General features: G+C 49.5%; 1 protein-coding gene across 1 annotated transcript in view; it reads right to left on the bottom strand.

The window, feature by feature from the left end:
- Positions 1 to 10,736: 10,736 nt before the first annotated feature.
- The window catches only part of Kremen1 (kringle containing transmembrane protein 1), a 39,386-nt gene continuing 37,106 nt past the window's right edge, over positions 10,737 to 13,016 (bottom strand). The window contains exon 8 of the mRNA XM_090320401.1: positions 10,737 to 11,756. Within this exon, the coding sequence (XP_090176527.1) occupies positions 11,588 to 11,756 (169 nt within the window). The 3' untranslated portion in view covers positions 10,737 to 11,587. The remainder of the gene's footprint in view (positions 11,757 to 13,016) is intronic.

The following is a 13,016-nucleotide window of genomic DNA, read 5'->3' as shown; positions in this document are numbered from 1 at the left end:
CACGGAGACGTCAAAGCAATTACAGTCATATGTCTCTAAGGACACTCTGAAAAACCCATCCTTGGGCAATTTCAAGCTCATGCCTGCAATCCTAGCTGCTCAGGAAGCTGAGATCTAGAGAACTTCAGTTCAAAGCCAGCTGGACAGAAAAAAAAAGAAGAAAGTCCAAGAGACTCCATCTCCGATTAGCTACCATAAAGTCAGGCTGGAGGCATGGGTCAAGGGAGTAGAGCACTAGCCAAACCAGCAAGCCAAGTATGTGCAGGGCCCTGAATCCAACTCTGGTATCAGAACCAAAAAGAAAGAAACAAGGCTGGGAATGTGTCTTAGCCTCGCATGCATGAGGCCTTGGGTTCCATTCCTTGATACCACAAAAACAAAAAAATAATAATAAATAAAATTAATTAAAAGAACACAGAAAGAAGGGGAAAAGAAGGCACCAGCAGTTCCTAGCTACTCAGGAGGCTGAGATCTGAGGATCTTCATTTGACAAGCACCGAAAAATCATAAGTGGCATGGTGACTCAAAGTGGTGTCAGGCTGTGGATTTTGTTGTTGTTGTTTTTGTTGAGGACATTATTCAGTGTTTTATGTATGGTCAGAATTGGCAGCTCTTGGTCTGGAATGTCTAGAGTTTTGGGGAGCAATGGCGCTGGGCTGCTAAGGTGGATTGGGGAGGGTTCCTAAACAGTCTCCCCTGACTAACAGCCAGGGAACTGGCTGGCTAGGTGACAGGGCATCGTAGGGCATGGTCACAGACTAGGAAAGTCAGTGCGCCTTCCTGGTTCTTGGAATGGCAGTGTGGGGGTAGTGGAACCTTTAAGGGGTGGAGCCTAGAGGGAGGCGCTCAGCTCACTGGAGGCACAGCCTTTGGTATGAAGTAGTTCATGCAGAGTTGGTTAGATGTTCCTTGCACTTGCTGCCTCTTGCATGGAACAATTTCCTTTCATGTCACTGGGCTGTGACATAGCCATGGAAGCCCTGTCTGCCTGAGATCTGAACAAACCTCTTTCCTTTATAATCCCCCAGTCTCAGGGATGTTGTTATAGATTGCCTCACCCAGAGCAGGAGAAATGATGGAGCAACTCACACCACTCTGCGTCCTGCGGGTGGGGTGGGGTGGGTCCTGGAGGCCTAATTTAAAGATGCAGGCAGCATCCTTTCCAAAGAGGATTGCATAGCTATGAGGACCCAGGAAACATCAAGTCACTGCACAACACTCAGCAGCGCCCCCCTGTTGCAGATCCTGGCAGGAGATCAGTCACCCCCAATCACTGAGGGTTAATTACTGACTTGGCGCCCATCTGCTTGGGCAGAACATACAAAAGCTTCCCCCCCCCCCCGCCATTTCCCCTTACCTCTTTCTCTTTCCCAAGGCACACACATTTGTATTGCAAGTGGGCCAGGGAACTAGAGATGTTTATTTTGCAATTTACAAAAAAAAAAAAAAAGACCTTTTGGTGCAGGGCCAAGTGTCCTGCTGGTGGCAGAGACAAGCTGTCTCCGGAAGGTGACTTGCTCCAGCAGGTGTCTCTGGGGGTGACCCAGGGTGAGGCAGGCGGTGGTGTGGGCAGCAGGGTGGACAGCCAGTCCACCAGCTTCAGTTGGGCCCCTTGTGGGTGACTTGCTTAGGCAGAGGACACCAGTCTTCAGTGCTCTGAATGTTCTAGAAATATATACACTAGCATTGAGATGCTGTTCTCCTCTGAGTGGCATGAAAGGTGAAACACTTTTTTTTTTTTTGCCAATCCTGGGACTTGAACTCAGGGCCTGAGCACTGTCCTTGGGCTTTTCCTCAAGGCTATGCCACTTGAACTTCAGCACCACTTCTGGCTTTTCTATGCATGTGGTACCAAGGAATTGAACCTGGGTCTTTGTGCATGCTAGGCAAGCACTCTACCACTAGGCCAAACTCCTGGCTGGACAAACGCCCAAGGTTGGACACTTATATTGCCCTTTGTATTTTGTGCTTTTTTTGTGCTTTTTTTTTTGTCAGTCATGGGGTTTGAACTCAGGGCCTGGGTGCTGTCTCTGAGCTCTTTTGCTCAAGGCTAGCACTCTGTCCCTCTGAGCCACAGCTCCACTTCTGGTTTTCTGGGAGTTCATTGGAGATAAGTCTTATGGACTTTCCTGCCTTGGCTGGCTTTGAACTGTGATTCTCAGATCGCAGCCTTCTGAGATAGGAGTACATGTGTGAGCCAACAGCACTGAGCCAAGTGTTTTGTTTTCCTTTTATAGTTAATAGGCATTTTATTATTTTAAAGTTAGCATATGCAATTGGTGCATGCGAAGCATCTAAACCATATGTAAATGCATCAAATAAAATGTGAGCCATGGGCGGGAAGCCTAGCCTAGTGGTAAGAGTGCTTGAAACCCTAGGTTTGATTCCTGGGTACCACATACACATAAAAAGGTGGAAGTGGTGCTGTGGCTCAAGTGGTAGGGATTTAGGCTTGAGAAAGCACAAGGACAGTGCCCAGGCCTTGAATTTAAGTCCCAGGCCTGGCATAAAAAAGTGAGCATTTAGTTTTTTTAGGTATTCTGATAATATGAAAATTATAACAAATTTTGAATCAGATTTAGTTCTTTAAAAAATAAAAAATAATAAAAAATATGAGCATTCCTAGTCCCTCCCCCTGCATCCCTCCTGTCCCCTCACAGGTGAACACACCGGGTTACACAGTGAGACCTTCCTTCTGGAAAGAAAATAAAAACTTGGCAGAAGGACACATATCTAAGTGAGCTTTGTTCTGAGTCTTGATTCTTCACTTAGGATACTATGGTACAGTATCTGCTTATGTACTCCAGTCATGTCAAAGGTAACAGCATTTCATAGTTTGCACTGGTGGTTTGTACTTGAAATCTTAGCTACTCTGGAGGCTGAGATCTGAGGATCTTCACTCAAAGCCAGCCCATGAGATTCTTATATCCAATTAATTATCAGAAAACTGGAAGTAGTTTGTGGCTTAAGTGGTAGGGCCTTCGCTTTGAGAAAGCCCAAGGACAGTGCTTAGGCCCTGAGTTCAAGCCCCAGGACTGGCAAAAAAAAAAAAAAAAGAAAGAAAGAAAGAAAATCTATGTCTTGGAGTGGGTTGCTGGAGTGGCCTGGGAATCGGCCTTCTCCCGGAAGATCACCAGTCTTACCACAAGGTGGTGCTGGCGAGAAGACTGCACAGGGACAACTTATGCACCAGGCAGAGCCAGGCTGGCTGCAAGTTGGGCCAGGAGCCTTGGCCTGTCTGTGTGCCCACCTGGGGCCTTGAGAGAACTAGAAAGATGAACAAATTCTTCTGTCTCTTTTTTTTTTTTTTTTTGGCCAGTCCTGGGCTTGAGCTCAGGGCCTGAGCACTGTCCTTGGACTTTCTCAAGGCTAGAGCTCTACCACTTGAGCCTCAGCACCACTTCTGACTTTTTTTCTATGTATATGGTACCGAGGAATCGAACCCAGGTCTTCATGCATGCTAGGCAAGCACTTTAACCACTAGGCCAAACTTCCGGCCCCTCTTCTGTCTCTTTACTCAAAGTAAAAGATAATGAAGCTTACTGAAGGCACAGGGCGCAGGGTCAGCCATGTTGGGTATGTTCGCCCATTAGGGAAGTCCCTAAGCATGTGAAGGACAGTAGACACTTATTTCTATGTATGTGGTACTGAGGAATCAAACCCGGGTCTTTGTGCATGCTAGACAAAACTCTCAGCCCGACAGTAGACATTTTTACAAACTGAGACTGTGCATTGGGGAAAATGGCTATGTAAAGGAACCAAGTCACAAATTTATATTTTTCTTTGTCTCTTTGTCTTGGGATTGAATTTAGAGCCTCATGCATGCCAGGCAAACATGCTATTCACTTATTCCCAACGGCCCTCTTCTTTAGTTTTTTTTCTATTAGTCATGGGGCTTGGACTCCGGGCCTGGGTGCTGTCCCTGAGCTCTTCAGCTCAAGGCCACTTCCAGTTTTCTAGTGGCTAATTGGAGATAAGAGTCTCACAGTTGTTAGTGCCCAGGCTGGCACTAACAATGATCCTCAGATCTCAGCCTTGAGTAGCTAGGATTACAGGCATAAGCCCAGTTTAGTTTTATTATTATTATTTCTTTTCTTTCTGCTTTTTAGTTTTTTGTTTTTAAGTTTGAAAACAGAGCTGGGTGCCAATCCTGTAACCCTAGCTACTCAGGAGGCAGAGATCATGGTTCAAAACCAGCCCAGGCAGGAAAAATAGTGAGACTCCAAATAGTGAGCCACCAAAAATCCCAGAAGTGGAGCTGTGACTCAAGTGGTAGAGCATTAACCTGGAGGCAAAAAGCATCCAGGCTGAGTTCAAGCCACTAGACTGGTACACACACACACACACACACACACCTAAAAAACCAAAAGGTTTTGGATGTGGCTTCCACATCCACAGATGGCAGAAAGGGCCAGAAACTGCTGCAAGGGAAGCAATTCCATCTCCTCTTTCCCCCCCCTTTACTGAGAGGTTCAGATAGCAAATCCTAGCCTGGCAAGGGCTAGGCAGAAGGGGCAGGCCTGGTCCGTCTCGTGTATCCTGGCAGGGCTGAGAAGAAAGGCAAGTTTCTAAGAGACAACGTGGGAAAGGATGTGACTAGAGCCCGGGCTTGGATGCAGGGCTGGGGCTGGCTCCAGTGCCTGGTGTTAGCTTTGGAGGAGAGGTTGCTAAGGGGGCTGAGCTGGTTACAATTAGGAGACCCTGGGAGACGCCAAACAATGTGAAGGCCGCCAGCTGTCCTGGAGCAGGGGCCCTGGCCTTGGGGACAGTGCAGGAGAACAGCTGCTCTTGGCTGCAGGGCAGACTAGACCAGCCCAAGAGGCTGGTCTCCCTCACAGCCAGGGGGCCACCATGATACCTTCTTGTTCCCCACCGGCTTTCTTTCCTCCCTCCCCAATCCAAACTGACTCACGTTGTCTTCTGGGGAAGTGAACAGGATTGAGAGTAGGTTCAGATTCTGATTCCTGGGTTTCTTGAACAAGTTAATTAGCCTCTCTGAGCCTTGTTGTCCTTACTTGATAACAGAGGAGGAAAGCAAGGACTTATTGGTAGAGATACCAATGAGATGAAATCTGATCACGTGCCAAGTGGGTAAAACATAGGGATGATTGACAACTGAGGGTGTGTAAGATGGTCACCTACCTGAGCCACGGGTGCCTGGCTGACCTTGAACTTTTGATTCTCCTGCCTCAGGGAGCTGGGATACTAGAGGTGTAACACCGCATCTGGATTAGGTATAGATCTGATATCCTCTTTGTCTCAGGCCAAAGGGTCCATGCTTTCCCTGCATTTCCAGGAGTCAACTTCTTTTTTTTTTTTTTTTTTGCCAGTCCTGGGCTTGAGCTCAGGGCCTGAGCACTGTCCTTGGACTTTTCTCAAGGCTAGAGCTCTACCACTTGAGCCTCAGCACCACTTCTGGCTTTTGTTTTTCTATGTATGTGGTACCGAGGAATCGAACCTGGGTCTTCATACATGCTAGGCAAGCACTTTAACCACTAGGCCAAATTCCCGGCCTCCAGAAGTCAACTTCTATGAGCTTTTGGCACCCTTCCCTTTGGTGGGCTTTGGAGCTAGTGGGCCTGTGTTGAAAATAGGCTCTCCCTCCATTGGCTGAAACCCTCCTTGGATTCCACACTGGGTTGTTACAAAGATGAATTCAACAATGTAGGTCCAGCAGCTCACGCCTGCAATCCTAGCTACTCACGAGGCTGAGATCTGAGGATTGTAATTCAATGCCAGCCTAGACAGGAAAGTCCATGAGACTCAAATCTTCAATGAAACAGCAAAAAGCCAGAACTGAAGGTGTGGCTCAAATGACAGAGCCCAGCCCTGTGTTCAAACAGAGCAAGATCCTATGTTCAAACCCTAGCACTGGCACAGAAACAAAAAAGACTGCCCTTGTCTTTGACTAAATATGAGGTTTCAGAGCTTAGTGTGCTCCAGAACTTGAACGAGCAACCAGTAAAGGTCACTGCCCACCATTCCATCGACCCACAGTGGACCGGGCTTCGCCCTGAGTTTTTCTAAGTTCAGTGGCCTCGTCTGAACGGGGGCAATTGCAGACATTGCTAATTGTAACATGAATGGGATTTGTAGCTTTGCTGATGCAGGTATCAGTGCAGCTTCAAACCTTGTGCAACTTTCTCCCTTGGGGTGAGGACCTCAGCCTTCCATCTCATTTGTACTCCCCAAAACGCTTCTCATGGGACATCTTCCTCAGCACAATCACCCTGCACTAACAGGTTAGCCCCAGAGCTCAGCATCTATGCTGGGGACAGGGCGCAGGCCTTGGGTCTTCCTGGACCCAGGCTGGCCCTGCCAGCCCCAGTTGCAGTGATGAGGCGTAGGCCCAAGGCTGCAGCCACCAGCTGGGGACCAGAAATGATTTCCAGCTACAGCCAAAGTTGCTTTTCCTGACGCTGAAATTTCTATCCTCAAACTGTCCCTTCCATGAGTGGAGTGTGTGGGGATGTCCTTATTCTGGAAAAATCAAAGCCTCCCAGATCTCTGACTCCTGCCTCTATTGTCCCATAATCTGATGGAGGTTCTTTGGGCAGGTCACGTGTCCATTTATTTATTTTTCTATTGCTGCCCAATTTGTCTAAGAAATCCTAGTCTAGCTTGCTTTCCACCAGCCATTTCCTGTCATTACAAATCTTCTCCTTCCCGGAAGGACAGGACTTCTGGGAATGAGAAAGAAAGTCAGAAAAGATAAACACTTGTGGAGCTGGCCTTTAACTGTGCTGTCAGGGTGCAAAGAGATGGGGACCAGGGGCTGGGGTGAGAGCTGGCGGTGAGAGACTCTTATTCCCAATTAAATAGCAAAAAGCCAGAACTGGAGGTGTGGTCCTCAGATCTCAGCCTCCTGAGTAGCCAGGATTACAGGCGTGAGCCACCAGTGCCCAACTTCTCACGGACTCTTAAGGGGCAGCAGAACCCACTGTGCAAGCTAGGACATGACAATGCCCAAGAGTAGAAAGTCCAGAGCACAGCAGGTAGATCAGCCCTGGAGTTGCTATTAAGATTCCCGAAAAGGAAAGGGCTGAGCTGGACCCAGTGGTATATGCCTGTCATCTCAGGCACTGAGATAAGAGGATTACTTGAAATCAGGAGTTCAGAAGAGCTCTAGGTTTCACAGCTCAAAATTCCAAACCAAAAAAGAGTGGGTCCAACCACAGCAATGTGGTAGTGTTTTGCTGGCATGCACAGGTACTGGGTTCTATCCCTAGCACTTAAAGAAAAAACTGAGTACCAGTGGCTCATGTCTGTCATCTTAGCTATTCAAGAGGCAGAAGATCATGGTTCAAAGCCAGTCTGGCTGGAAAGTCTGGGAGACTTTCCAATTAACCACTGGGAAACTGGATGTGGCACTGTGGCTTAAAGTAGTAGAGCCTTGGGGCTTACAGTTTGGCCTAGTGGTTGAGTGCTTGCCTAACATGCACAAAGACCCGGGTTCAATTCCTCGGTAGCACATACATAGGAAAAGCCAGAAGCGTGTTGTGGCTCAAGTGGTAGAGCTCTAGTCTTGAGAAAGCCGAAGGACAGTGCCCAGGCCCTGAGTTGAAGCCCCAGAACTAAGGGGGAAAAAAAAGTAGTAGAATCTTCGCCCTGAGCAGAAAAAGCTTAGGGACAGACCCTGGCCCTGAGTTCAAGTCCCATGACTGACAAAAAATAAAAATTGGGGGGAAAAAAGGGGGCTGGGAATGTTAGTGATAGACTGATTGCCTAATATATATGAAGACCTGGGTTTGACTCCTCAGTACCACATAAACAGAAAAGGCTGGAAGTGGTGCTATGACTCAAAGTGGTAGAGTGCTAGAGTGCCAGCTTTGAGCAAAAATCTCAAGGACGGTGCTCAGGCTCGGAGTTCAAATTCTAGGAAAGAAAAGATGAGGCTGGGGGCCAGAGCTCATGCCTATAATTGGAGCTACTCAGGTGGCTGAGATCTGAGGATTAGGACTCAAAGCCAAACCAGGCAGGGAAATCCATGAGACTCTCATCTCCAATTAACTACTCAGAAAAAAATCAGAAATGATGCTGTGGCTCAAGTGGTAGAGTGCTAGCCTTGATCAAAAGAAGCTCAGGGATAGCGTCCAGGCCCTGAGTTCAAGCCCCATGATCAACAACAACAACAACAACAAAAAAAAAAAAAAAAAAAAGGAAGAAAGAGAAAGAAGGAAAAGCAAAGAGAAATAAATGAGGGGGGGAGGGCTAGGGTAATTACATGAGCACAAAGACATATTTTCTCACCTCGTTTCACAGGTGGGAATGGAGGCTGACACAGAACGCTCTCCTGGTGAGGTGCTGACTGGCTGTCACAGGCTTTCAGCCCTTACCAGGGTCCAGGGCAAGGCAGGCCAAGGCTGGCAATGTTCAGCAGGTTCTACCATTCCATACCCCACTGCACGACACGGTCCCTGGGGGCCCCCATAAAAACAGCCCAGGCCCCCTGCTGTTTCTACAACAATGAGAATATTTATTTCTCCAGACGGTAAAAATAACATTTTTTCTCTCTTTTGTAAAAGTTAAGTACCATTACATTCCTTTTTCTTAAATAACAAAATGCTAAAAATATATATTAAATTGTATACAGTGCGTCACACTTCATTTTATATTTTAAAATACATGATGTTTCTATTTTATTCTCAAAGTTGCATATTAAGAGCATATTTACAAATAAAGCCTTGTCATCCGAAGTTGAAATCTCGGCTGTGAGTTTGGGTGTGGCAAGGTCTTGGTGGGATGGAGCCAGGGATGGCAGCTCCCCACACAGACAGAAAAGGGACCTCTAGCCTGTGACCTAAGGACACTTGTCCCAAAGGGGACATTTGCCTGACTGCCCCCCATGCTGGCTTCTGCCACCTTGGGATCTGCAGCTTGGACTCTTGAGCCCTGACCACCTGAGGGGCTCCAGCCATGGCTGCAAGGTTTGACATGCATTTCCCGCCAGGGCAGCTAAGCTGAGAGACCTGGCCAGGAGGTAGAGCAGTGAGGAAGGTAAACAAAGACACCAGGAAAACATCAAAAGGTAAGAAAAAAAAAATCTCCAAGGTAGTAACAAAAGCAGACATCAAAACATCAAGCTGGGCCAAGAGTGGAAAACTGAAGCAGGTGCCAGGTGGCAGGGCTGAGGGAAGGGGGGCCTGGCCTATCCCCCGCAGGCTGTGAGACCATTCATTCCTAAGTGCTCGTAAAGACTCAGTGCAAGGCGGCCCTGGGGGCCGAGAATGGCCTGCAGGGGTCAGGCCAGCAGCCAGAGCTGGATTCTGGGCAGGCTGACTCTGGCCTAGGGGAGGGCTGGGCCCAAAGCCGCGGTCCCAGAGGCTTTTGGCTGGGTTGGAGCCTGGAGCTGGAGCCACACTGGTGGGGAAGAACAGCCTGGTTGCCTGGCCAGGGCCTCGTACTGAGAGATGGGGCGGGGGAGAAGGGTATGTCCCTAATTGTCCTCTGCTTTGCCAGGTGCAGGACAACTGGGGCAGCGCAAAGGTGCCCTGTGCCTCTCACCTGCTGACTCAGGGTGCCAAGGCCACTGCGAGGCACCACTAGAGACTGAGTGCCCCCTCCCTAGGCAGACTTCTGCCAGCACTGGTTTTTCCCAGGCTCCCTTTAGACACTTCCACTCTCCTCCTTCTCTCCAGTGTCCACCAGCCATGGGGCTCTGTGGGGTGCACTGATAGCATGGGATCGGGACAATTTATGGCCTCCATCTCCTATGCTGCCTTGAGGTGGGTGTGGGCTTCCCTGTTTGGGGAGCTGATCCTGGAACAGCAAGAGGCGCATGGGGTCCCCCCACCACTCCACCACCCTCTGGGGCTCTGAGAAAGGGCTGGTTAGCTGCAGCCCCCTACTGGGGCTTGGCCTCCCTGGCTCTGAGATGAGAGAAGAGGGGGACGTGCGGGGAAGGACAGGGGGCTTGTGGGCAGCCAAGCCCTTCCACAGCCAGGCCAGATCCCACGCTCTCTGGGCTGGGTGGGCTCTGCTCCCGGAACAAGCCCTTAGTAATGACACACCAGACACCGCATTGCAGAGGAGATTCCCCAGAGCCACAGAGCTGCAAGGGCAAAGTGCAGGTGCCGGTCTGTTTCTGGTGGTCCTTATACGTCAGGCCTGTCCTCAGACCCAGAGTCCTGTGGACAGCTGCTCTGGGGAGCCACTCTCTCAAGATCAAAGCGTGAGGTCAGCACCCAGCGCTCCGTGCCCACTGCAGGCCCTGGGCCACCAATGTACCCACTGACTCTTCTCTGTGAATGGTCACTCCTCCTGGCCTCTGGTGGCCTCTCTGAAGGCATCTCCCAGCTGGCCCCACATCACCTTCTATCCTCCTGGGAGCAGCCAGGACCCAAGAAGGGCAGTGCTTCAGGCGCTTCAGGGAGATGGGAATGGTGATTTAAGGAGGAAATCCAGTAGGCCAGGGGTACAACTTGCACAGGGCCTGAGTCCAGCAGGAGAGCCTCGCGTTGACAAAGGCCCGGGCCCGGCTGCCCTGCCCAGGCGCTGTTAACAAAGCCCCTTGCAATGGCAAAACCTCTAAATTAGAGATGGCACTTAATGCTCCCAGCCACAGCCATGGCAGCAGCAGAGCTCAAGAGTCAGCTGTACTTAGAGGGTCTTCAGTTCCTGACACCTCCCTGTCTTCATGCCAACCCTGAGGGCAAGGTGGTATGGGGGCAGGGAGCCTCTCCCTAGCTCTGCCTGGTCCCCAGCTTTCGGGATAGATTTCACATGGCTGCCCAGCACATGCTGGCCCCAGGCTATGCGGCAGTCTTTATACTCCCTGTTCTGAACCGAGAGTTGGCTAACAGGACACAGGAGACCCGCCTGGCTCAGGTCGGTCTCCACAGGACCACAAACAGTTCACAAACAGTTACAAAAGCCTCCAGGGCCCGCTGCATGAATCCATCAGTGGACAGCTCATCTGCCTTCCTCTAGCTCATTCTGCAGACCACTGAGCTTTGGAAAGAAGCCTGTAGCAAGAAGCACATGGATGAGGTCCATGTGCACAGGGACTCTCTGCCCAGGCACACCCAGGCTGGGCAGCAGCCACAGGGCAGAGCCCTGGCTAACACAGACTTCGGCCACTCACGTGCATATGTGGAAGCCATGTATGCACGTGAGCAGGCCAACCTCTAGAAAACCTGAGAATTCTTCCAGTCTGTCCTGTTCCAAACTGTCAAGGCCATGGGGAACTGATCTGCGTGTGGACAATGCAGAGAAGAAGCAAGAAACACTCACACACTAAACCTACCCACCACCCAGCAGTCATCTTGAATGACCTGAGCTCAGTGCCAGCCACAAACACCTCTCTTGCCTCTGTTCCATTGTCCTCACATCCCACTGCCAGGCAAGAGAGACACAGGAAGTGCTAGGCCGGGGGGCCTTGAATCTTTCTCCTAAATGCAGCTGTTGAAGCAGGGAGCCTCTGGGCTCGGCCCTCCATGTAGCTTGGGGCTCCTCCTCAGCACGCAGGAGGATACCCCCAGCAGGCTGAGCAGAGAGAGGCAGGGAAGAGTCAGGAGAAACCCAGGAGAGGGCCAACCCCAGTGGCCTTCAGCTCGGAGGGACCACGTGTCCTGGGCACAGTGGGGTTTTAGTCACTCACAAGGGGATTCCGATCATCTTGCTGACTCTGACCCTTGAGCTTCTTCTTAAAGATAGAGATGGAAGTGGAAGGCTTATAAAAAATGCTCCAGATTTCCCCTGAAGCTGCTGGCTGGTGGCAGTCCCTGAGGTCCCCTGACTCAGGAACACGATGAGACCTGCAAATAGAATAATTGTCAAGCAGATCAGAACGAAGTGCTCAAAGCAAAGCAGCCCACCATTTTTTTTCCCCCCCTTTTTCTGGCTGTTGAAGGACAGTGCTCTACCACTTTGAACCACAGAGCCACTTGTGGTTTTCTGGAGGTTTATCTGAGGTAGGAGTCTCACAGATTTTCCTACCCAGGCTGTCTTTGCATCACAATCCTCAGATCTCAGCCTCCTGAGTAACTAGGATGACAGGCACGAGCCACCAGTGCCTCTCCACTATCCCATTTTATATAAGGGACTTGAACACCTGAGGATATTGCTATTAAGGGGAACCAGTCTACCACAGATACCAAGGTGACTGTGTGTGTGTGTGTGTGTGTGTGTGTGTGTGTGTGTGTGTGTGTGTGTGTGTGTGTATACACAAAAAAGGCATGGTGTTAGCTTAGTAAACAGTAACAATGGGTTGGGATTTCTGCCTAGTGGTAGAGAGTTTGCCTACTATGCACAAAGACCTAGGTTCAATTCCATTCCTTGGTACCACATACACAGAAAAAGCTAAGAGTGGTGCTGTGGCTCAAGTGGTAGAGTGTTACCCTTGAGAAATCTCAAGGACAGTGCCCTGGCCCTGAGTTCCAAGCCTAGGACTGGAAAAAAAATATTTTTTTTTAAAAGAAAGAAAGAAAAAAGAAACCAGTAACAATTAATATATTCCTACTGAAGAATTCCAGGCAATGTCATCCCAATGGGATCAAAGGTGGCTGTCATAGGACAGTAGAGGAGCCCATATTTCTTTTTTTTTTTGCCAGTCCTGGGCTTGAGCTCAGGGCCTGAACACTGGCCTTGGACTTTCTCAAGGTTAGAGCTCTACCACTTGAGCCTCAGCACCACTTCCGGCTTTTTTCTATGTATGTGGTACCGAGGAATCGAACCCGGGTCTTCATGCATGCTAGGCAAGCACTTTAACCACTAGGCCAAACTCCCGGCCAGGAGCCCATATTTCATGTAAAAAAAAAAAGTCTAATGTGGAGGACAAATAGGGAAGAGAGGGGAGATTTGGTTGGATTTTACTCTGCTCTATAAGAACATGAACAGTTGTTACCTGAACAATCACTCCCTTTCTGGACGGCAGCCATACCAAACTCAGGGAGCATAGTAAAGGAATCTTCCCCCAAATTAATCAAAATCGAAGGATAAGGCTTTTTCCTTTTTTTTTTTTTGCACCAGTCTTGGGGTCTGAAGTCAGGGCCTGATCACTGTCCTTGGGCTTTCTC

Source organism: Megascapheus bottae, chromosome 28 (assembly GCF_031878675.1).
Source record: "Megascapheus bottae isolate mThoBot1 chromosome 28, mThoBot2.hap1, whole genome shotgun sequence".
In the NCBI taxonomy this organism is placed as follows: Eukaryota; Metazoa; Chordata; class Mammalia; order Rodentia; family Geomyidae; genus Megascapheus; species Megascapheus bottae.
The sequence above is the reverse complement of the archived record's forward strand: the minus strand, read 5'-3'. Positions and strand labels throughout refer to the sequence as shown.